General features: G+C 44.5%; 1 protein-coding gene across 3 annotated transcripts in view; it reads left to right on the top strand.

Moving 5' to 3' along the window:
- The window catches only part of tha1 (threonine aldolase 1), an 85951-nt gene that overhangs the window by 58326 nt on the left and 2948 nt on the right, over positions 1 to 24677 (top strand). For 2 of the 3 annotated variants that reach the window (XM_052033156.1, XM_052033157.1), the window contains exons 4-8: positions 13075 to 13163; positions 15787 to 15972; positions 18002 to 18139; positions 20854 to 21046; positions 23494 to 24033. In XM_052033156.1, the coding sequence (XP_051889116.1) occupies positions 13075 to 13163; positions 15787 to 15972; positions 18002 to 18139; positions 20854 to 21046; positions 23494 to 23786 (899 nt within the window). In that variant the 3' untranslated portion in view covers positions 23787 to 24033. Of the gene's footprint in view, positions 1 to 13074; positions 13164 to 15786; positions 15973 to 18001; positions 18140 to 20853; positions 21047 to 23493; positions 24034 to 24677 lie in introns of those variants that run through there. The other variant, XR_007957767.1, reaches the window with a different exon arrangement.

Genomic DNA, 24677 nt, shown 5'->3' with positions numbered 1-24677 from the left:
TGAGAGGGAAAAGATTTAATAGGAACTGGAGGGGCAACTTTTTTACACAAAGGGTGGTGTGCATATGAAATGAGCTGCCAGAGGAAGTGGTTGAGGCAGGTGCAATAACAGCTTTTAAAAGACAGTTGGACAGGTACATGGATAGGAAAGGTTTAGAAGGTTATGGGCCAAACGCAGGCAAATGGGGCTAGCTTGGATGGACATCTTAGTCGGTAAGGACCAATTGGGCTGATGGGCCTGTTTCCATGCTGTATGATGCTATGACTATGGTACTTCAGGCTTGTATGACACCAGGCTTCTGTGCTTCCTGCCTGATAGTAGCAGCTTTCACAGTGAAGAAGGTAACAAATGCCTACTGTGTATGTGGATGTTATTCTCAACACTGGTGCACCTCAAGGCTGCGTCCTCAGCCCTCTACTCCCTATACACTCATGACTGTGTGGCCAGATTCTGCTCTAACTCCATCTACAAGTTTGCAGATGATACCACCATTGTAGGCCGTATCTCAAACAGTGATGAGTCAGAGTACAGGAAGGAGATAGAGAGCTTAGTGGAATGGTGTCATGACAACAACCTTTCCCTCAATGTCAACAAAACTAAAGAGCTGGTCATTGACTTCAAGAAAGGGGGCGGTGTACATGCACCTGTCTACATCAATGGTGCTGAGGTCAAGAGGGTTGACAGCTTCAAGTTCCTGGGAGTGAACATCACCAACAACCTGTCCTGGACAAATCATGTGGATGCCATGGCCAAGAAAGCTCACCAACGCCTCTACTTCCTCAGGAGGCTAAAGAAATTTGGTTTGTCCCCTTTGACTCACCAACTTTTACTGATGCACCATAGAAAGCATCCTATCAGGATGTATCACGGCTTGGTATGACAACTGCTCTGCGAAAGACTGCAAGAAGCTGCAGAGAGTTGTGGACACAGCCCAGCATATTACAGACACCAGTCTCCCCTCCTTGGACTCTGTCTTTACCTCTCGTTGTCTTGGTGAAGCAGCCAGCATAATCAAAGACCCCACCCACCCGGGTCATTCTCTCTTCCATCAGGTAGAAGATACAGGAGCCTGAGGGCACGTACCATCAGACTTAAGGACAGTTTCTACCCCACAGTGATAAGACTATTGAACAGTTCCCTTATACTATGAGATGGACTATGACCTATGACCTCATGACCTCACGATCTACCTTGTTGTGACTTTGCACCTTATTGCACTGCACTTTCTCTGCAGCTGTGACACTTTACTCTGTACTGTTACTGTTTTTTTACCTGTACTACATCAATGCACTCTGTACTAACTCAATGTAACTGCACTGTGTAATGAATTGACCTGTAAGATCGGTTTGTAAGACAAGTTTTTCACTGTACCTCAGTACAAGTGACAATAATAAACCAATACCAATACCAATGTTATAAGTACATTCACACTGAAGATGGGAAAAGGAGCAGGAGAAGATTACTTAGTCCACACTATAAGCTCTTCTCTTTTCATCAGTCAGGAAGTCTAAGAGACCACAACAGAAAGCTTCACCTGATTTTGGAACAATGTCAGGGCAAAGCTTTCTCGGCCCTGAAGCTTCTCAGTCCATCTGAAGTTGGTAGTAGTGAGTTATAACGCCAGCCCCGGTTGACACCTACAAACCACTTGCAGGGACTTGCCCATCTCACCTTTGAATGTCTGGGGATTTCCACACTCACCTATTGCAGAGATCACACCAATATTGAAGCTAGGGTGAAAACAAGATACAAATACCCAAGCTGGTTGAGAAGTGAGGTTTCCTTTCCACATGAGTCCCATTCAGCTTTGTTCCTGGGCCAGTTTAGGTTATAATCCAGGGAGGTTGTAAACAGCATGAACAATTTAACTGGCATTGAAGCCCTACAATTGGAGTATGAATGGGAATTATTATATTGTGACACCCTTGGGCTTATGTAACTGTTAACTTGAAATTTTCAAAATTGTCCTAAATACTTCACAGTAAATGCTCTCATGTAGGTAAGCATGATAGCTAACATGGCACAGCAGACTCCCACAAATAGGCATGAGCTAAATGGTCAAATATTAGTCGTCAATTTTTAAATCCCTGCAGTAGGAACTACAACCTTGTGACTCGGAGTTGTGTGTGCTATTCCCTGACCCAAGCCAATTTTTCCTTTGTGATTATGATGATATAAGAATTATTCAAACATCCTTTGATTGCATCTTTACAAGTGATACCAGGTGGATACAACTTCTGCACACAGTGTAAGATTCTCCCAAATCAGATATACAAAAGATCATTGTCGTTATTTTATCAAGTTCAGGAATTCTATTTAATGTTGCAACATGACAGTTTTACCAGAAGAATTTATCTTTTTATACAACCTCTTCCTGGTGAGGAGGACTGGAGAGACTGCCTAATTTGATCCTTTGCCTTGGGAAATATAAAGATTCCTCTCTAATGGTATTTTGTCTAAACATTGTACCTGGTACTCTGAAAAATCTTTAAACCTGGATTTTTTTTGTGTTGGTAACTAGGCAGAATAAAGGAACTTGTTGTTCTTCCCTTGGTTCCAAAGGTATAACAGACAGACAGCTGTCTTTTTGACCTTTTCTTTACCATTGTTAGCAGTAAATCTCTTTTGAACACACACCCTTTCTCAATGTTGCTTTGCACAATAACAAGATACATGATACTTAACGATCTTGATCAAGTTACCAATTAACCAGCATGCTCTGTGATTTTTCTCAAGTATAACGTAGACAGTGTTGTTTCAGCGCAATAGATCTATACTCATAGAGTCATACAGCATGGAAATAGGCCCTTTGGCCCACTGTTGATCCTACTTTTTTAATGTCCCCACATTCCCCTCAAATTCCCCCACCAACCAGATCCTACCACTCACCATGCACACTAGGGACTGTTTACAATGGTCAGTTCACCTACCAACCTGCAGACCTTTGTGATGGAAACTGGAGGACTGAGACAAAACCCACACGGCCACAGGGAGGCATTATCCTGTGGTGCCTATTGATTTAAAATTTTGTTATGCTCACAATGGTATTGACCACTTGAAGATATCCTTCCTTTTCAATTCAGGTTTTTAACCTATTTTTGTTTTAACCAACCATTCCAAGGTTTCAAGTTTGTTGCTTTGCCCAACTCCCAGTTCTCAGAGGTTGCAGAGCATCCATCGCTGAGAGTTCCCACTTGACAGGCTTTACTTGTTTGCCTTAAAAGCAAGCACCAGGTCAGTGCACTAATGCACTAAATTTATCAATCAATAACTAATCGTAAAATGGAAGTTAGTGGAGTCACTAACATTAAAAGGGATAAGAGCAAAATATCTTTCCCATTATAAGCACTGAAGTCATTAATCACGCAAAAGATGTTCCACCCTGAAATTCTTGATCCTTTAATTATTGCCATAAATTTGAAAATGCAGGGTCTCCAGTCATTAACTTGATGTAACGCTGGGGAGTCTACCAGTAATTGCTGGGCTGAATTCTTGAAATAATTGTTTGGAGTCAGCATGTATCCTGTGTAATCAGGTCAAAGAACCACAAGTTTCTGAACTCTAAAATTAGTTCAGATCGCTGTACCTGTGCCAGAAATATGCTTGCAAACTATTAAAATAGCATAGAAAGAATTGTGACAAAAATATTATGACAAATATTATTTTCTGCAGCAAAACTAATTATATTCCGTCCAGTTTGCAAACAAACTCAGTGGTGAAATGGACACTCCTGGAATGGATTTCTGTATTCTGATAAAAGCTTAGTGCAGTAATTTTTACAGGAAAGTGATTAGCCTTTGCTAATTCAAACAGTAATGTGAAGATGAATCTGACACTGTTAATGTTTCAAGAACTTTAGGAAAGGATTTTTTTTGTATGGTTGGCTTCAGATAAAATACTAACAGCTACAAGTACCCTGTAGAAGCATGCACATGCCCCCCTGTGTCACCTTTTCACTATTCCCCCTCTCCCTTTACATTCTCTTCCCTACCCTTTCTACTTCTCCCCATTTTCTGACCTCTTCACCTCTCCCCTTCCTTCCCTTTACCTCCATCTCCTTTGTCCTTTCTGTCCTCATCTTCCTCTCTGTTTCTCCCTCCATCCCCTTCTCTCACATTTCCACCAGCATTCATTCTCTCCCTTCGCACTGTCTCTCATTCGTCCCCTCGCACTCCCTCACTCGCTCGCAAACTTTTCCCCTACCCATGTTGTCAAACGTAAATTTAAATACCTGCAGCCTGCTTCATAAAGATATTAACAGGAGAGCCACAATCTTGTTAGCATCAAACTGTGCCAAGGGAGTTCTTGTTAATGTTCATCTGATGCTCAGTAGCTGGCAAGCACCAAGGGTGCTGGCAATGAATTAACAACTTGGGTTGAAATGCCAACTCGTTGAGGCTTCTTAGACATAGACATAGAACACTACAGCACAGTACAGGCCCTTCAGCCCACAATGTTGTGCCAACATTATATCCTGCTCTAAGATCTATCTAACCCTTCCCTCCCACATAGCCTCCTATTTTTCTATCATTCATGTGTCTATCTCTGCAGGCAGTGCATCCCACGCACCCACCACTTTCTGTGTAAAAAAACTTACCCCTGACATCCCCCCTATATCTTCCTCCAATCACCTTAAAATTATGTCCCCTTGTGTTAGCCATTGTCGCACTGGGAAAAAAGTCTCTGACTGTCCACTCGATCTATACCTCTTATCATCTTGTACATCTCTATCAAGTCACCTCTCATCCTCCTCTCCAAAGAGAAAAGCCCTAGCTCGCTCTACCTATCTAACTCTTGCTAATATTAATCAGCTTTGTTACTCTGTACCAAGTTCAGATCAGTCAACCATGTGGTCAGCAGCACTGACTTAAACGGAATACATTCTGCACGACTAAGCCATTGGATTCCAGGCTTTAGAGAGGGTGCAGAGGAGGTTTACCAGGATGCTGCCTGGATTAGAGGGCATGTGCTATCAGGGGAGGCTGGACATACTCGGGCTCTTTTCTCTGGAGCGGCGGAGGCTGAGGGGTGATCTGTTGGAAGTGTATAAAATTATGAGGGGCATAGATAGAGTGGACAAGCAATATCTTTTTCCCATTATTGAGCAATCCAATACCAGAGGGCATGCATTTAAGGTGAGAGGGATTAGGTTCAGAACAGAAGTGAGGGGTACGTTTTTTACTGAGAGAGTGATGGATGCCTGGAATGCGTTGCCTGATAGGGTGGTGGAGGCAAATTCATTGGGGGCTTTTAAGAGGGGCTTGGATGGGCACATGAATGAGGGGAAAATGGAGGGATATGGACATTCTGTAGGTAGGAGGGATTAGCTATGTTGCCACAACATTGTGGGCCGAAGGGCCTGTTCTGTGCTGGACTATTCTATGTAACTAAGCAGAGAAGTACAAGTTGGTATAAATGTCAGAGGTGATGAGACTTGTGACATATTAATCTGTTTCATGGTTGAGGGGTCTTTCGATGACGTCAGGGAGCAGTAGGTGGGAATTTACCTTGGCAGTCCACTCTGATAGGACCTGAATTTCAGAACTTGAACTTGCTTTCAGACCTAATTGAAATAATGTAGGCGCCACATAAGGATACTTGGAGCAGTGTTGCCTTGGACAGTTCATGCAGAGGCATTCTTGGTGTTTTCTAGGTCAGTGCTGTCATCCAGTTCTGGTACCTTGAGTATCGCTTGATGTAGTTGCTCTATTACTCTTTCCCATGCCTTCAGCTACCTTAACCCTAAGCTATGAAATCCTCTTGTGTTTGTCACTGTGAACCTCCCATCGCCTTTCAGTTGCTTCTTGAAGCCTTGCTCCTTAAGCAAGTTTTCAGTCACCTGGAACAATAGCCTTTTATGTGTTTCTGTATCAAATCTTGATAACTTTCCTATAAAGCACCTTTGTGCATTTTCCTAAAGGTGCTACGCAGCCCAGTCCTTGATTTATCATAGACATATGTTCCTGGCAAACATTTTGTTAAGCAAATATTCATAAACTGAATATTCTGAAATCGAGGAGTAACAAGTTGTTGTTGCTGCTACTGCTTAGGGAGCCAGGAGATAATAATTCCATGTGCCTCACCATTGAACAGAATTGATCCTGATTTCTTGAAAATTGAGGATAGTGCACAACTGGAAAATGGAACAGATGAGGCTCTGTTTGTGGGGACACAAGAACCGGCAGAGGCTGGAATCTGGAGCAACACACAGTCTGCTGGAGGAACTCAGCGGGTCAAGCAGTATCTGTGGGAGGAAAGAAATTGCCAACATTTCGAGCTGAACCTCTGCATCAGGACTGCTGCATGAGACTCAATTTGTGTTTTTAATTTTGCCACCATAGAAAGCATCCTATCTGGATGCATCACAGCTTGGTATGGCAATTGCTCTGCCCGGGACTGCAAGAAACTGCAGAGAGTTGTGGACACAGCCCAGCGTGTCACGGAAACCAGCCTCCCCTCCTTGGGCTCTGTCTTTACCTCTCGTTGCCTTGGTGAAGCAGCCAGCATAATCAAAGACCCCACCCACCCGGGTCATTCTCCCTTCTCTCCTCTCCCATCAGGCAGAAGATACAGGAACCTGAGGGCACATACCACCAGACTCAAGGACAGCTTCTATCCCACAGCGATAAGACCATTGAACGGTTCCCTTATACGATGAGAAGGACTCTTGACCTCACAATCTACCTTGTTATGACCTTGAACCTTATTGTCTACCTGCACTGCACTTCCCTGTAGCTGTGACACTTTACTCTGTACTCTGTTATTGTTTTTACCTGTACTACCTCAATGCACTCTGTACTTCCTCAGTGTATCTACACCGTGTAATGCATTGATCTGTTTGAACAGTATGCAAGACAAGTTTTTCACTGTACCTCGGTACAAGTGACAATAATAAACCAATACCAATTTTGTTTTTAGTTCTTTTGGATTATTTAAAGCAGGTGCTTGGAATTCAGCCCAGAGAATGCAGGCAACTTAGGTGTGCTTACATTTTACAAATTGAAGATTTGGAACAAGTAAAAATTCACAGTGGTGAAGCTCGTTAAAGTTCCCAAATTACCTACAGAGATAAACTCACTGCATTGTGTTTTTCTCAAAGCTTTTCTTCCATGATTGCAGGTCATTTGGAACAAGGACTTGCATAACTACAGTTGCATTTTTACCTCCCTATCAGGACTTCCCAAAGCACTTCCCTGAAATAATTCTGAACTGCAATCACTGTTGTAACATTGGAAACTGTTTGTGCAGTTTTTCTTCCTTCATAGAATCATTTGGTTTAAATGTTGGCAGAGACAAAAGCCACAACCAATGCTCGCCACAATGAGCAACCCAATGGTGACTGGTCAGAATGGTACAAGTTGCGAAACAAGGAAACAGAAGGCAGAAACGAGACAGCAGGGGAGAACAGGAAGAGAAAAGCAAAGAGTTAAAGCAGCATCAAGTGCACCCTTTGTGCTGTTCTTAAATGAGTGAAAAAACATCAATCCTGAGAAATTACTGAAAGTATATAGCAATTAATAGGAACCTTCAGAAGATCTATTCTATCAAGACACACACACAGGGAGCTACATTTAGAATGGTGAACTAGTTAAGCAGCTGTCTGTCTGAATAAATGAAGTGATATTTCTCGAAATAGGACTTAGGCTGAAAGAGTTGAAATTAAATGTGCACATGTTCATGGGGTGAACAGCTGAACATTATATTTGGAAAGCCCTGAATGTGCAAATACTCAGGTTAGAAAAACAGCAGAAAATTTCATAGAAATTGTCGAGCAAAACGTTACCTCATCTCAACAGCCTCACTCACAGCTTGGTCATGCCACTTTCTGCCACACTAACATATTGAGTATATTAAATATGGAAGATTGTGGTAAAATTAACAGTTTCCACTCAAATTTGATGTTGCAAAGATTTAGCATCAGATTATAAACTCGTTCTCATTCTATGGTAATCTGACAGCATTTACTACAGGAATCAATCTCTAATCATTATCTCAAGATCTATTCACACAGTTAGTGATGTTTTATGGTTTTCACAGTCTCACCCCTTCCCATCTCTATAATTCCTTCCAGCTCTATAACCCTCCTGGATTTCTGTTTGTCTTGTGCTTTCTGACTTGCACCGGCTTGTAGTTAAGCAAAACCACAATGTTAAGATTTTTTCCTTTGTTTTCATATGCCTCCAAGACCTTGCCATTCTAATCTGTGTCAACTCAGTAGCCCATTGAGATACCTGGTCTCCTGTAATTCTGCCTTCCTGCTTATCCTTGAATTTAATCACAATAGTGTCCTTGTCATCAGCTCCAAGGCCAGAAGCTCTGGAATTCCCTCAGTGAACCTCTCCTCTATCTCCCTTCCTCAAAGATGCTCGTTAAAAGCCACTTCTTTGACCAAGCATTTGGTCACCTGCCCTAATATTGTGTTTGTGGCATGGCTTCAGATTTTTGTTTGGGAACAGAAATATGACGTGTCTTGGGACATTCTCTCCAGTTTTTGTTTTAATTTTTGGGATCTTGGAACGCTGGAAAGGCAAGCATTTATTGCCCATCCCTAATTGCCCTTGAGTAGGAGGTGGTGTGTTGCCTGTTTGAATTGCTGCAGTCCTTTTGGTGAAGGTGGTCCCACAGTACTGTTGGGAAGGGAGTTGCAGGATTTAGACCCAGCAACCATGAAGGACCGACGATAGGTTTTCATGTCAAGTGTGCAACTTGGAGGGGAACCTGCAGATGGTGGTGATCCCATGCGTCTGCTGCCATCATGCCTCTTGGTGGCGGAAGTCTCGGATTTGGCAGGTGCTGTCAGAGTGACCTGGGCAAGTTACTGCTGTGCATTTTATAGATGGCACACACTGCAGCCACTGTCGGCCAGTAGTGGAGGGAAATGGATGCCCACGATGGTGTATGGGGTGCCAGTTCAGGGGAGCTGGGATGATTGACCTCCGACAACCACAACCTTTCTGTAAGATACGACTCCAACCACTCAAAAGTGCCAAATAAATGGAATCTGTTGTTGTTGCTTTTCTAGCTTTATTAGAAAAATCAAAGAAGTCTTGATAATTTTCTCCATTCTACTGTGGATACTTCTCAGTCAGTATGCTTTGTATGTGCACTAGGTACTAAGTGATAACTAGTCATCATCTGATGATCTTACTTTAATTTCAGAAAACCTGCTATCATTAATTCCATGATTCTCAAGCATTTCTGTAGAACAGGAAGATTGTGTTCCAGCCTTAAGAGCACTAAGCCATTAATAATACTTCAGCCCAGTGGTGACTTTAGCCCATCTGAACACTCCCAAAGCTTAAACATCTCACTTGCCCACATTTTCAGATATCCATTAGGATACTGCTCCTTACATGCCTCCATTGACCCAAATATCCCTCCCGATTTTCTGCCAATATGTTTTGTATGTTTTGTGCCCTGCACCTCTTTTCTCTTCCATACTTGAACGACCACAGTTCTCGAGTTCATTGCAATATCAGATATGTAATCTGCATGCAACCTATCCCTTCCATCCAATCTTAAATACATAAGCAAAATCTCCTCCAGAATAAAGAGTCTTTTTCAAGCTCAGATTTTTCATTTTTATGTTTTAGTGTAGATACAGTTTGGCTTCCTATTTCTGTTCTTGTGCCAGGCTACAGTATTGTATTGTGTAGTCTCATTATCACCACCTGAGATGTGAACTGTCCACCACATTTTGTACTCCTTCTAACTTCACTTGTGCACATTGTTACTGGTTTCTGTGAGCTGTCTACTTATGCTACTGGATCCTTCATACGTGTTAATTATTTAGTTTATGTTCAGATTCAGATTAGCTTATTGTCATATACACCAGGTTGCAATGAAGTTCCTTGTTCACATGAAGCTCACAGAGTAAGCAGTATACATGGTCAAAATAAATACAACAATAAATACAACAAAGAGCTCAAAACAACAGAATAGTGAAAAGATAGTAGTTCAGTCTGAAGTAATGTAAAAGTTCCCACTGTTTAGTACTCTTCCCTGCTCTCATTGCCTGGTAGGTGTCCACATTAGATGCCAGATTCCCATCAGACACAAACAACACTAAAACCTGGTGTCATCTTCAAACTTAGCTGTTTTTATCTCACTCCCAGCTTCGGGTTCTCCTGCCTAACAAATGTCTAGCAACTTCAGCTTTGAAGGTTTAATGTGACCCTGCATTCACCTCATCTGTCGGGGGGGCTTTCACATTTCTCCTTTGTGTGACAAAGTATCTCTCAAGTGGCCCAGTTCTGATTTTAAGATTATGCTCCCTTGTTCTGGATGACCCCACCAGAGGAAATAGGTTCTCTTGATCTGCCCTATCAAAGGCATTTTATCATTTTAAGCACTTCAATGTTTCGAGCTCGAGGGAATACACCACATTATTATTGTCTCAGGATATGGGGTAAGAGACTCAGAAGAGAAATTTTTTCACTCAGACCTGTGGAACTCTCTACCACAGAAGGCCAAGTTGCTGAATATACTTGAGAAGGGCCTGGACAGATTTATAGACACAAGTGGCATGAAAGGGTATGGGGAGAGAGGGAGGGTATGGTATTGAGGCGGAGGGCAGGTCATGAATGGCGGAACAGGTTCAGAGGACTAAATGACCCATTGCTCCTATGTTTTCATCTATAACATAGAAACAAAATGCAAATTTCCTAATCATCATTTTATCCCAGTCGCTGGCAGAGAATATGTCTGGTTATATAGAGGGAACACATCTGAAGGGTTGTGCAAAGGTTCACTTAATAGGAATGGCAGACACTTAAGAACCTTGTTAGTAGATATTGCAAGTAATCTTTTAACATCGATGGCATAGTATGTCTGGTATGCTGCTGCCCAATTAATCTGTAAATTCTGAGATTTTGCAATAAACTATTGTGACAGAAAGGATGAATAAGTAAAGAAGAATCTGGGACACGCATTATCCTCATGTTCCATATGGTGGAGAAATCCAACAATGTAGGATAACTCCCAATGTTGACAATAGTTTAAGTTTAAGAACATTTTAATCTCCAGGGTCCGACAGTCTGGATCCCAGAGAAATTGAAGAACAGGCCCTAGAAGTAGTGGATGCCTTGGTGGTGATTTTGCAACATACTTTGGATTCTGGAACAGTTCCAAAGGATTGGAGATTAGCTAATGTAATCCCACTATTTACAAAAGATGGAAGGGAGAAGACTTATAGACCAGTTAGCCTGAGATCAGTTGTGGGGGAAAATACTCGAGTTCATTATAAAAGGCAATGGCAGAGCGCAGGAGAAGACAGACTTTGTCCAAATCTGTCAACGTGGATTATCGAAAGGAAAATCTTTTGTGGATGTAACTAGCAGAACAGATGAGAGAGAAGCAGCAGATGTAGTGTGTTTGCTTTCGAAAGGTCCCACATAGGAGATTAGCATGCAAAATTAAGCACATGGATTAGTGGTAAAGTACTGACATGGATAGGGAACTGGTTACCCCACAGAAAGTAAAGAGTGAAGATAAAAGGGCTTTATCCATAGGCAGGCGTGGATACTGGGGTACTAGAGGGATCAATCCTTGTACCCCAGGTAATCACAATATACATTAATGATTTATATGAGGGAATACAATGAGGGACCTCATAAGAATCTACAAAATTCTCACAGAGTTAGACTGACTGGGTGTAGGAAGGATGTTCTCAAAGGTAGGGGAATCCGGGACCAGGGGCCAGTCTAAGGATAAGGGTAAGCTATTTAAGACTGACATGAGGAGAAATGGCTTCTCCCAGAGAGTGGGAAACCTGTGGATTTCTCTGCAGTTGAAGCCAAATCATTGGATATATTCAAGAAGGAGTTAAGTACTGTTCCTTGGGCTAGAGGGATCAAGGTTTTTGGGGAGAAATCTGGAACAGGGGAATGAATTTGGTTGATCAGCTCTAATAGAACGGTGGAGCAGGCTCCAAGGCTGAATGACCTACTCCTGTTCCTATTTTTCTATGTTTTATGTATGCTTCCTATAGTTATTGTGTAAAATAAGCCACCAAGAAGCAAAATAATGTGGTTCGTCTGCATACACCAACTTTACAGAAACTAGAATTCACATAGCATTGTGGAGGGTGGATCAATAGAGTTTATGTGTAAATGTAGTTATTTGATCGGATTTTGCAGAATAAGTGGGTGTGTATCTTATTTAAAAAGCAGACACTGCTCCTGAAAGGAGCATTTCGGATCACTCTTCAGTACAAGATGCCCAATAAATACCTTGTTTTCTGTTTACCTCTTTGGAAGTGGGCATCACCAACAAGGACACATGTATTGTCCATCTTCCAGTGCCCAGAGAACTTCCTGTTCTGTCCCCACCTTGATAATGCTGCCATGGTGATGCTAGATAAAAATTTCACAGATTTTGACCCAGGGCAGGTGAAAGAATGGTCATAGCTATTTCTATACTATTTTATACACAGAATGACTGTGCTCACCTCCTGTTTGATGTATGACTCTGTCAGACCTGGCAGCAAGCAATTTTTTCCTAACACACTTGATCGGCTAGAATTACATATAAATGGCTATCACATTTTTATTGCTGCAAAAGTTATACTTTTATGCTTCTGACTCAGTGAGCGCCATTGCTGACCACCGCTGCCCCAAGATCAAGGGAGCCCTGCAGATTGGGCAGGGGTGAGGAAAGGGCTGGGACCTCAGCCCCCTTAACATGTCTAAGACCAGATAGAGGAAGACCTTTGTTTCTTGTGAAGTGTGAAGGTGACCATCCTATCTGGCTGAAGGTACCTGAAGACACATGCAAACGAGATGGGATAACGTCACACACTTTTACATAGATATCTTCAATAAACTTCTCTGCTGCAGCTCTGGATAGCCATTAACACTTCCCAAAACTGTTCAGAAACAATCCCTCTAACTGTGGCTATTACAGAGTGTCTGGTTCATGTTTAAAGTAAGTCAGTTTAGAAATATGTCTGGGTTTACCTCATATCTTTCTAAGCTTTACTTTTGTTCATGTCTCAGTTTACTGGTTCCCACAGGCCAGCATTGACTTACTGGGACATCTCACAACTTTAAACAATGTCTCCTCTTTCCTTTGCAGTTATGTGTCATTGCCGGGAGAGGGGAGCAGAGCTCATTGTTGGTGATCAGGCACACATCCATCTCTTTGAACAAGGAGGCAGCGCACAGGTACAGTACACCAACTGCTCACCTCATGTCCAGACAGAGAGCATAAGCATAAATGCTTTACATTAAGCCTAACACTTATCACTGCATTATCTCCTTGACTGTTTTAGAGTAAACCTGAGCAGCGTTAGATATACGTAAGTTAAGAAGTGTGATTGTGTGCTTGATCTAAATTAAATTGGTAAATTATTATTGTCACATGTACTGAGGTACAGTGAAAAATTTTGTTTTGCATGCTACCCATACAGATCATTTCATCACATTCGTGCATTGAGGTAGTACAAGGGAAAAGCAATAACAGAATGCAGAATAAAGTGTTACAGTTACAGAGAAAGTGCAGTGTATGCAGATAATAAGGTGCAAGGTCATGACGAGGTAGATCGTGAGGTCAAGAGTCCATTTTATCGTTCTAGGAGACCGGTAGTCTTATAACTGCGGGGTAGAAGCTGTCCTTGAGCCTAGTGGTACGTGCCTTCAGGCTTTTATATCCTCTAAAACCCCACCCTTTATACCTGTGCCCTCTTCTTTTAGATACTATCTACCCTATCTGCTCCCCTCATAATGTTATCTACCTCTGTCAGGTCATCCCTCAGCCCCTCCACTCCAGGGAAAACAAACCCAGCTCAGCCAGTCTCTCCTTATAGCTGAAATGCTCCAACCCAAGCAAATCCTAGTGAATCTCTAGTGCAATCACATCCTTCCTATAGTGTGGCAAATAGAACTGCACACCAGTTAGTACTCCAAGTGTGGCCTAACCAGTGTTTTGTTAAGTTGTAACATGACGTCCCTGCTGTTATAATCTCTGCCATGGCTGATGAAGGCCACATCCCATTTCCCTTCTTCATCACCCTATCTACCTGTGCTGTCACTTTCACAAATCATTGGCCATGTACCTCAAGGTCCCTCAGTTATCAACACCTTCTAGAGCCCTACCATTTAATGTGTATGTTCTACCCTTATTTGACCTTCCAAAATGCATCACTTCACAGCTTCAGGATTAAATCCCATCTGCCATTGCTTCACCTAACTTTCCAGCAATCATTACTGGTACTGGTTTATTATCGTCACTTGTACCAAGGTACAGTGAAAAACTTTATCTTGCATACCGATCGTACGGGTCAATTCCTGTTACATTGCAGTTACATTGCATTTACATTGCATTAGTACAGACTGCATTTGAGGTAGTACAGGTAAAAACAATACCAGTAGCGAAAAGAAGCTGTCCTTGAGCCTGGTGGTACGTGCCCTCAGGCTCCTGTATCTTCTGCCTGATGGGAGAGGAGAGAAGAGAGAATGACCCAGGTGGGTGGGGTCTTTGATTATGCCGGCTGCTTCACCAAAGAGTCCAAGGAGAGGAGGCTGGTTTCCGTGACGCGCTGGGCTGTGTCCACAACTCTCTGTGGTTTTTTGTGGTCCTGGACAGAGCAGTTGCTGTACCAAGCTGTAATGCATCCAGATAGGACGCTTTCTATGGTGCATCGATAAAAGTTGGTGAGTGTCAAAGGGAACATACCAAATTACTTTAGCATCCTGAGGAAGTAGAGGCGCTGGTGAGCTTTCTTTGCCGTGACATCTACGTGATTTGACCAGGACAGGCTATTGGTGATGTATTTGACCAGGACAGGCTATTGGTGATGTATCATGCTATAGCCTATGATAATCCTCCTTGCCATCTACATAAATGCAAGGTCTTTCTTGTGTCACCTGCAAACGGCCATCCTGTGAGAAAGACCTTGCATTTACATAGCACCTTCCACAACCTCGCAACCTCCCAATGCCTGCTACAGACGTTTGAGTTTATAGTTTAGCTACCTTTGTATCACAGGACAGGTGGCAGCCAGTTTGGCCACAGCAAGACCAGGAGAAGCGGTGGCCAAGTGAAGTCCTGCAGAGTTGGAGCTGAGTGAGCAGAGACTCCAGGAAGGTTCCCGACATCCTGGTCTGGAACCTTTCTGATGTTTCTTGTATATTTTGCTTTGAGTGTTGTTTTTCCACTGCACAAGATGATTACAGATGGCAAGGTCAATCAGCCCAGATCTGCCATTCCCCACCCCGCCCCCCCCCCCCTTACAACTCAAACAAGTTAAGGTCTGATCTTGTTATACAAATCTACTCAAGGACAAACACCATGCCGAGAGCCAAAAAGGCTTGTGTGTCAATCCTGCATCAAGTTGTACCTGGTAACCATGTGATAGAACCTCGCTACACAATTCCATTTATCCAAACTGTTTCATGTCATTGCTTTTGACAAGGAAAATTATTACATCAAATTAAAAATTGATAAGTAGGCCTGATGTATTGTGTAGGTGAATTCCTGCCACATTCGTCCCGCAACATGCAAGCATTACTGTTGCTGTGTGCTTGCTGCCCTCTGGTGGTGTTACATTACATTTCAGTACTACTATTTTTCTTTTAATTTCCAGTGTCTCTCCCTTGCTGTTGTATTTGTCTGCCTCCTCAGCTGACAGCAAATCCTCCCCATTTGCAGAGCTAGAATCATGGATCGAAACACCACAGATGATAGCCATTCAACCCATTGGGTGTGTGTTGGCTCTTTGCCACTGGTATCCAGGGAGGTGGCTTAGCAACACATCAACACTAAATGCAGTTGCATCTTCTTTTTCAGATTGCAGGAATTTATTCAAGTGTTATAAAGAATCTTCCAGATGGGACTTTTGATCTGAATGAAGTGGAAGCAAACATACGCCGTGATTACCCCGACCCACACATCACCCGGACTAGTCTTATTTGTCTGGAGAACACCCAGAATGTGAAAGGAGGGCGAGTCCTACCACTTTCCTTTCTCCAAGAGGTGAGGGAACACCGGGTTTAAACTACCAAGACCAGCTTTAATCCAGACTAGTGTAGGCAGCACCACTGGGAGGGTAGGACTTGGCCCTCTGTGTGAGCCATTGCCCCTTGCTGAATGAAGACAGAGGCACGCAGGCTCACTGCTTCCACTGCAGGCTCACAACAGATCCTCGGCTGGTGGACATTGATTTAAATCCAGGAACTTCAAAAAAAAATCATCAGTGTCCTCACAACACCAATTTTAATTTGCTAACAGTTGGAGCACAAATGCTCTGTACTTGTAACTGAGAGATTGTGGATTCAGATCGAATATAGTTGTTTGAGGAATCGTCCTGGAAAATGAACATAAAACCATGACTGGCTCACTGATTGACTCGATGACCAGCTCACTGGGACCTGACAGACCACCCCAGTGTGATTCCAGTCCTACACCGCACGGTAATGACCAGTGAATTATTCAAGTGTAAAAACAATCTCTACAACCAATGCATTTCTTTCATTCCAAAGTGGTTCATTACAAAGCGCTTTACAGACAATACAGCACAACAGCACAATACAGGCCCTTCGGCCCACCATACAATGAAGCACACTTTGTAAGTTTGGTCACTATTGTAATGGGAAACAGGAGCAACCAAAAATGCATACAGCAAGCTCCCACAAACAGCAGCATGATAATGGTCAGATAACCTTTTTGTAACACAAAAGGTCCAGGCAGATACTACTGTGCAGTGCTGAAGGAGTACTGTGCTGTTTTTCAGTTGCCCTCCCAAGTGGATGTAAATAAATCCCATGGCTCTATTTCAAAACAGAGCTGACAATATCCCTCATTCAGCATCAGAAACACAGGTTATCTGGTCTCTATCAATTGCTATTTACAGGAGTGCAAATTAACTGTGACAGTTCCTGTGACAGTAGTGAGTTCAGTTCAGGAGTGCTTCATTGGACATGTAGTACTCTGGGATAATCCAAGGCTGTGAAGTGCAAATCCATTTCTTGCAACTTGTCTTTCAGATGAAAGACCAGTGTGGACTCAGAGACCAGGTGGCCTCCTGTCAGACAGCTTGGCCTGCTCTCCCGTGTCCCACTGGTCGGAGAGATTGTCAGGTATCCTGCTCGCATTGACCGAGGAGATTGCTCAGGGAAGACACTATTGGTTGAGGAGCCCCAACTTGTGCAATGCTCATAGAGAATTACAGCACAGAAACAGGCCCTTCGTCCAACTGAGTCCATGCTGAACACCAAGCACCCATTCACGTCAATCCTACCTTCTCCCCATTTTATTCTCCCACATTCCCATCAACAACCCCCAGATTCTACCACACACCAGGAGCAATTTACTGTGGCCAATTAATCTACCTACCCGCACGTCTTTGGGATATGGGAGGAAACTGGACCACGGGAGGAAATCCATGCAGTCATAGGGAGAATGCGCAAACTCCACACGGACACCAGGATTGAACTTGGATCGTTGGAGCTGTGAGGCAGCTGCTTCTCTGTTCTACTGCTCTCCACACACCTTTAGCCTCAACAACTATTACTAAAACCCCAGTCACCATGGTAGGTGCAGGGGCCAAGAGGTGCCAGTACTGCTGGGCTTGGTGACCAACCCAACCTGGGGACTTGTGTCTGCTAAAGCTGCCAGCTCTGGGTGGATACAACCCCAGAGGTTCCACTACACCACCTCCTGCCCAACCCAGTCAAATAGCCAATTTTTTCCCCAGCTCCAATATTATTACAACTGACGTGAAGAAGGTTCAAAAGAAAATGTTTTTAAAGTTTTGGTGATGTCCCTGCAATTTATCACCTGTGTCATTGCCAGGGAGATTAGTACTTAACTCCTAGAGGCTCCAAATCAATGCTGGGGCATTGGAAACCCTCTGGTCTGTGGGTATGTCCACAACCATTGAGCATCAGGACACTGGCAGTGTGTTGCACTGTTGATGCTGTGATTCCTCATGTCACCTTGTTAGATGTCTGCAAACCCCTCCACCCTCCTTTACCCCCCCCCCCCCCCTCTGCTTACATTGAAGGTACGAGACCTGGCTGACACCTATAGTCTGCCAATCCACATGGATGGAGCCCGTCTGATGAACGCAGCCATTGCTCTGGGTGTCCAAGCCTCTGAGATCCTCCAGCACTGTGACTCCGTGTGCATGTGCCTGTCCAAGGTAAGATCCCGAGAACAGGGAGAGGGAGGCAGGAAGCAAGGCCTGCGCGGCCGAGTGAGTCAGTGGGCTTGCAATTGACGGGAAACCTTTTACTAAGGAAAGGGAGGTGAATCCAAGGGAAATTCGGGGTAGATATTTTTTCCATCTTAACATGGAGGCCCTTCTTCCCAACCCAGAGAGGGCTAATGTGGGTGCAGATGAAGGTACGGTGTGATTGTTTTTTTCCTGACTGCAGGCTGTGGTTTTCCACTCAGGATTATCTTTAGAAGGAACATTTTCCTGTTGGATTAGCAAAGAACATGGAACAGGGCAGCACTCTTCAGCCCTGTGCTGCCCATGATGCCAATTTAAACTGCATATCTGTTTGCATGTAGTCCATATCCCTCCATTCCCTGCCTGTTCCTGTGTCCGTCTAAATGCCTCTTAGATCATACCTGCTTCCACCACCTCCCCTGGCAGCACGTTCCAGGCACCTATCACACTCTGTGTAAAAAAACTTGCCACATAAATCTCCGTTAAACTTTCCCCCTCGCATCTTAAAGCTAGTATTTGACACTTCCACCCTGGGAAACAAACTCTGACTATCTACCATACCTGTACCTCTCTTAATTTTATATATTTCTATCAAGTCACCCCTCAGCCTCCGACACTGCAGGGAAAACTATCCAAATTTGTCCAACCTTCTTTGCTGTCAATGGATAAAGCATCCATACTATAGGAAGGATGTGATTAAGCTAGAGACCATAAGATATAGGAGCAGAATTAGGCCATTTGGCCCATTGAGTCTGCTCTGCTATTCAATCATGGCTGATTTTTTTTCTCAACCCCATTCTCCCAGTAACCTTTAACCCCATTACCAGTCAAGAACCTACCAACCTCTGCTTTAAATATGCCCAATGACTGAGCTTCCACAGTGCTCCAGAGGGTCCAGAAAAGATTTACAAGGATGTTGCCGGGACTGGAGGGCTTAAGTTATGAGGGAAGGCTGGATAGGCTGGGACTGTTTTCTCCTGAGCGAAGGAGGCAGAGTTTATAAAATCTTAAAGAGGCTTATAAAATCATGAGAGGCACGAATAAGGTGAATGGTCACAGTTTTTCCCAGGGTAGGAGAATCTAAAAGTAGACGAAGATTGAGACACAGGGTTTAACATCCACAAATGGGGTTGGACAGATATTAGAACGGGAAAATGGTGAAGTGATACCAAGGTTGAGCAGGAAATAAAATTGGAACAGAGAGCTCTGTTAGTGAGCAGTGACCCTCCCTGCTCTGGTTATCGTGATTCTCTAACACTGCAGTAGGTGACTGTGCCCAGTTTCTGACACCCTTGGGTGCCCTCGGGGATTCTTCACAGTTTCTTACATCCTTGGGCACCAAGAGAAATTGTTCCCATTTTCAAATACCTTTAGGAGCTGCATTCTTACATTGTTCTGCTTTGAGCAATTGTTCCCAGTTTCAAGCACCCGTTTCGAACACCCTTGAGTGCTCTAGGGGAATTGGTCCCAGTTTCAAGCACCCTTGGGTGCTCCAGGGGCTTTGTTCCCAGTTTCAAGCACCTTGGGTGCTCCAGCAGATTTGTTCCCAGTTTCAAGCACCCTTGGGTGCTCCAGCAGATTTGTTTCCAGTTTCTTACACCACTGGGTGGTACAGGTAATTGTTCCAGGGTTTTAACACCCTTGAGTGCTGCCGGGGATTGTTTCCGGTTCCTGTGACCAGAGGTGTGATCGAGTCATAAAGTTATACAGCACGGAAACAGGCCCTTCAGCACAACCCGTCCGTGACAACCATGGTGCCTCCCTAAACTAGTCCCATTTTCCTGCGTATGACCCATATCCCTCTGAACCTTTCCTTCCCAAGAACCTGTCCAAATGTCTTCTAAATATTGTAATTGTACCCACCTATACCACCTCCACTGGCAGCTTGTTCCACGTACCCACCACCCTCTGTGTGAAAATCTTGCATCTCAGGTCTGCTTTACATCTTTCCCCTCTCATCGTAAACCTATGCCCTCTGGTTTTAGCCTCCCCTACCCTGGAGGAAAGACTGTGACCATCCACCTTATCTCTGCCCCTCATGATTTTATATACATCCATAAGGTCACCCCTCAGCCTCCTTTGCTCCAGGGAAAACAGTCCCAGCCTATCCAGTCTCTCCTCATAACTCAAGCCCTCCAGTCCCGGCAACTTCCTTGGGAATCTTTTCTGCAGCCTTTCCCACTTAATCACATCCCTCCTACAGTACGGTGACCAGAACAACGCACAACATTCCAGGTGTGATTACGGGTAATTTTTCTAATACTCCTGAGCGGTGTGATTGTCCAGGCGTCAGTGTCCAGACCTAACACTGTACGGTAGTGTAGTGGTTAGCGTAACACTTTACAGCGCCAGCGACCCGGGTTCAATTCCAGCCACTGTCTGTAAAGAGTTTGTACGTTCTCCCCCTGTCTGCATGGGTTTCCTCCGGGTGCTCCGGTTTCCTCCCACATTCCAAAGACGTACGGGTTAGGAAGTTGTGGGCATGATATGTTGTCGCCAGAAACGTGGCGACACTTGCGGGCTGCCCCCAGAACACTCTACGCAAAAGATGCATTTCACTGTGTGTTTCGATGTACATGTGACTAAGAAAGATACCTTAAACAGCAGTCTGGAGATGCAAAGCCAGTGCCCTGCACCATGTGACTGGCTCTCACTGGATTCTGTTGTCTTGGATTCCCCAGGGTCTAGGAGCTCCAGTTGGCTCCATCATTGGTGGGCGCAAGGATTTCATTGAGCAGGCTCTGCGACTGCGTAAGGTGCTTGGCGGAGGCATGAGGCAGGCGGGGGTGCTGGCTGCAGCCGGGCTCATCTCCATATCAGACATGGTGGAAAGGCTCGAGGAAGACCACAGAAACACCAGGAAATTTGCTCAAGGTACCCTACCTTTGTAGACACCAGAGACTGCAGATGCTGGAATCAGGAGCAACAAACCATCTGCTGGAGGAACTCAGCGGGTCGAGCAGCATCTGTGGGGGGGAGAGAAATTGCCGACGTTTCAGGTCGAAACCCTGAGAGTGGAGAAGGGAGACGGCCAGTATAAAGAGGAGAACATAGAACACTACAGCGCAGTACAGGCCCTTCGGCCCACAATGTTGTGCCAACATTTTATCCTGCTCTAACCCTTCCCTCCCACATAGCCCCCTATTTTTCCAAGCAATGGAAAAATTCAGAACTGAATTCAGGACTGAGGGTGCAGAGGGGAGACGGCCGGTATAAAGAGGAGAAGGGGAGTGGTGAGAAAGTAGTCTGAGATAATTGGCAGATGGAGGAGGGGTGTAAGAGGAAATAAGGGGGTTGGTACTGGTATGGGTTTATTATTGTCACTTGTACCGAGGTACAGTGAAAAACTTGTCGGGTACAGAACCGATCATACAGGTCAATTCATTACACAGTGCAGTTACATTGGGTTAGTACAGAGTGCATTGAGGTAGTACAGGTAAAAACAATAACAGTACAGAGTAAAGTGTCACAGCTACAGAGAAAGTGCAATGCAATAAGGTGCAAGGTCACAACAAGGTAGATCATGAGGTCAGAGTCCATCTCATCGTATAAGGGAACCGTTCAATAGTCTTATCACTGTGGGGTAGAAGCTGTCCTTAAGTCTGGTGGTACGTGCCCTCAGGCTCCTGTATCTTCTGTCTGTCTGTCATCTCACACCCCTCCTCAGTCCACCAATCGCCTCGGACTCCTCTCTCACCACTCCCCCTCTCCTCTTTATACCGGCCATCTCCCCCTGCACCCTCAGTCCTGATGCAGGGTTTCAAACCGAAACATCGACAATTCCTTTCCTCTCACAGATGCTGCTCGACCTGCTGAGTTCCTCCAACAGATTGCTTGTTGACCCAACCTTTATAACTATATTCCTTTTAAAATGTGTCTTTAGCATTTATGTTTACAGCTCCGCATCATTTATAATGTACCCACCCCGTGTATGCCCAGTGTTTCATCGCACACAGCCATAGCATTGGTAAGGTGGATTACTGGGCATCCCACCCCTCTTGCAGAGGTCCTCTCACTGCTCAGACTGCATTGGGGTTGCAGAAAGTGACCTTCACCTGATGCCATGAGAGACAGCAGCCCTGCCACTGGGCACAGGCTGACAGCGCCAGAGCAGTCCCCACACAGCCGAGGAGTCCGATGGAACCCTGAGGCCAGTAGAGTCAATTGGAGGCCTCAGTCATTAAATGGATGTCGGAGGCATAAAATGGAGGCCTGACAGCTGGTTCCCTGGTGGGCAAGTCATTTGTTCCAGCAGGACCCTGGTTATAGGACACTTGGATTGAGTGTGAGTGATAATATGATCAAGGTATTGGTCAACGTGCTGAACTTTGCCAGAGACAAAAGATCAGCAAATGGAATAACTATATAGTCTGATCTTTAGATAGTAAAAAGAGATAACCTGCTGACCAGATCTTTAAACCTGCGCTACTCTCTGTGGTTGGATTTGAATAGCTACTATAGCAACGTAAACTGTAATCCAAACGGTTGAAGGGGATCACAGGGTTTGGGATATTTGGGTGTTGATCATAGCAAGACGGAGCTCCAAGCACTTTGTCAGGAGAAGGATCCCATTACAGTCAGTCTTCCCTTCTCCTTCCTCACCAGTCACACCTTGCCAGAGGGTTGCACCTCCACTGGTCTAGCATTGAAGTCACCCAGAAGGATCAGCCTGGTTCCCTCAGGGATGAAGACCAGGAATATTTCAGAGGCAGAACAAAAGCCCTCCTTGGTTTCATCCAAAGCTTCCAGAAATGGGATGTAGGCACTGATGACCATTGTGCGTTGGTGTACGGCCTCCACTTGAAGCCGTACCAGTGTTTTATTGTGACTTCAGTCTATTGAACTCTATTTAACCCCCAGGACCCCATATGCTTTTTTTAACCTACCCTGCCACTTAAAATGATCTATGCACACATACCCCAGATCTCTCTCTTCTTGTACCCTTCTAAGAGTTGTACCCTTTGACTTATTTTGCCTCTTCTCATTCTTCCTATCAATTGTAAATATTTTACATTTCTTGGTATCAAATTTCACCTGCCACCTATCCACCTTTTCCACCAATCTGCCTACATCTCCTCAGAATCTATTACTGACCTTCTCATAACACATTACACCTCCAAGCTTTGGAAATTGTGCCTTGTACACCAAAATCTAAATCTTTAATAAACATTAAGAAAACAGTGGGACCAATCCCTGAAGAACCTTGAAGCCGTGCTGCCCCCGACTGGTTTAAAGGGCAAAATGGTCTCTCCTGTTCCAGTATTCCTTTTGCTAAGGTCCTCACTGCACCACAGTACTTGATTGGCCTATCTTGATTTCAGGTATTAAGATGTACGCCACACCCTTCTGTGAGGTTGATGTCGACGCCGTGGAGACAAATATCCTACTGTTTACAATCAACAACTCCAGGATCTCGCCCGAGGAGTTCTGCAACAAGATGGCGGAAGTGACCGAGGAGGAAGTATCTGTGATGGGACACGGTGTGCAAGTGCTAATGCTCCCAATCCATGGACACACACTGCGTGCTGTGTGGCACCTGGATGTTTCAGAGGAGGACACCAACCTGGCCTTGGGGAAACTGCAGTTTGTGATCAGGAAACTGGAGCAACAGTAAACCCAACCTGCCACACTTCGTGTGCTCCGTCTATGGGAATGAGTGCAATATCTTAGTTCTAGTCATGGAGTCTGGCACAGTGTACAACGGCAGCTGTTGCTGAGGATTGCAGTGTAAAATGAACAAGACTGCAATTTCTGTGCAAAAGCTGGATCATATTAAAATGTGTAAGTATATGAAGGAATCACTGACGTAATCAGCACAAGAAATTGTAATTAAAATCTCTATTAAACCTTCATTTTTCAAACTGGGTTCAGTGGACTCTGACAAGAGGGTCTGTACTATGGTGCGAGGGTTCTAAACTTCTCTGTGGGGAACCTTAAAAAATTGTCTCACTGCCTTCAAGACATATCGTATGTAAGACTACAATGGGGTTCAGTCCCGTTCCTGGTGACCGACCACATCAATTGGTGTCTTTCACATGTTCAATGACTCATTTACCACTAATTGTACAAATAACATGACACAGAGCTGGGGTGGGGTGGTTCGTAGACTCCCGGCAACCTCAGTCTTAGCACTCAGGCCTCAGTGGCAGGAAAGTAACCCACAGGTTAAGAGCCACTGTTTCAGTGGGTAAGCATTCTTGGGGACCTCCTGATGGCATCAGCGTTTTCCAGGATTCCCCAGGCTGCATCAATATTCTCCAGGGTTCCCAGGTTGCATTTTTATGGGAGCGCTTGAGGATTCACGGGGGAGCATGATCAGGAGTTTCGGGAAGCATTCCATAGCCTGCACACATCTCTGCGCAAGGCACTGCTGGAACAGAGCCTGCTCCCCGATCCAACCACCTGGCACTCACAATACATCTGGTGCCGTCGGGTCAGGTGCATTTTCAGACTCTGCCCTCGGTCTCAGGCCTGGCTGGGTCACGTGGGCCCGGCTCAGTACTTT

Source organism: Pristis pectinata, chromosome 18 (genome assembly GCF_009764475.1).
Source record: "Pristis pectinata isolate sPriPec2 chromosome 18, sPriPec2.1.pri, whole genome shotgun sequence".
Taxonomy (NCBI): domain Eukaryota; kingdom Metazoa; phylum Chordata; class Chondrichthyes; order Rhinopristiformes; family Pristidae; genus Pristis; species Pristis pectinata.
The sequence above is the reverse complement of the archived record's forward strand: the minus strand, read 5'-3'. Positions and strand labels throughout refer to the sequence as shown.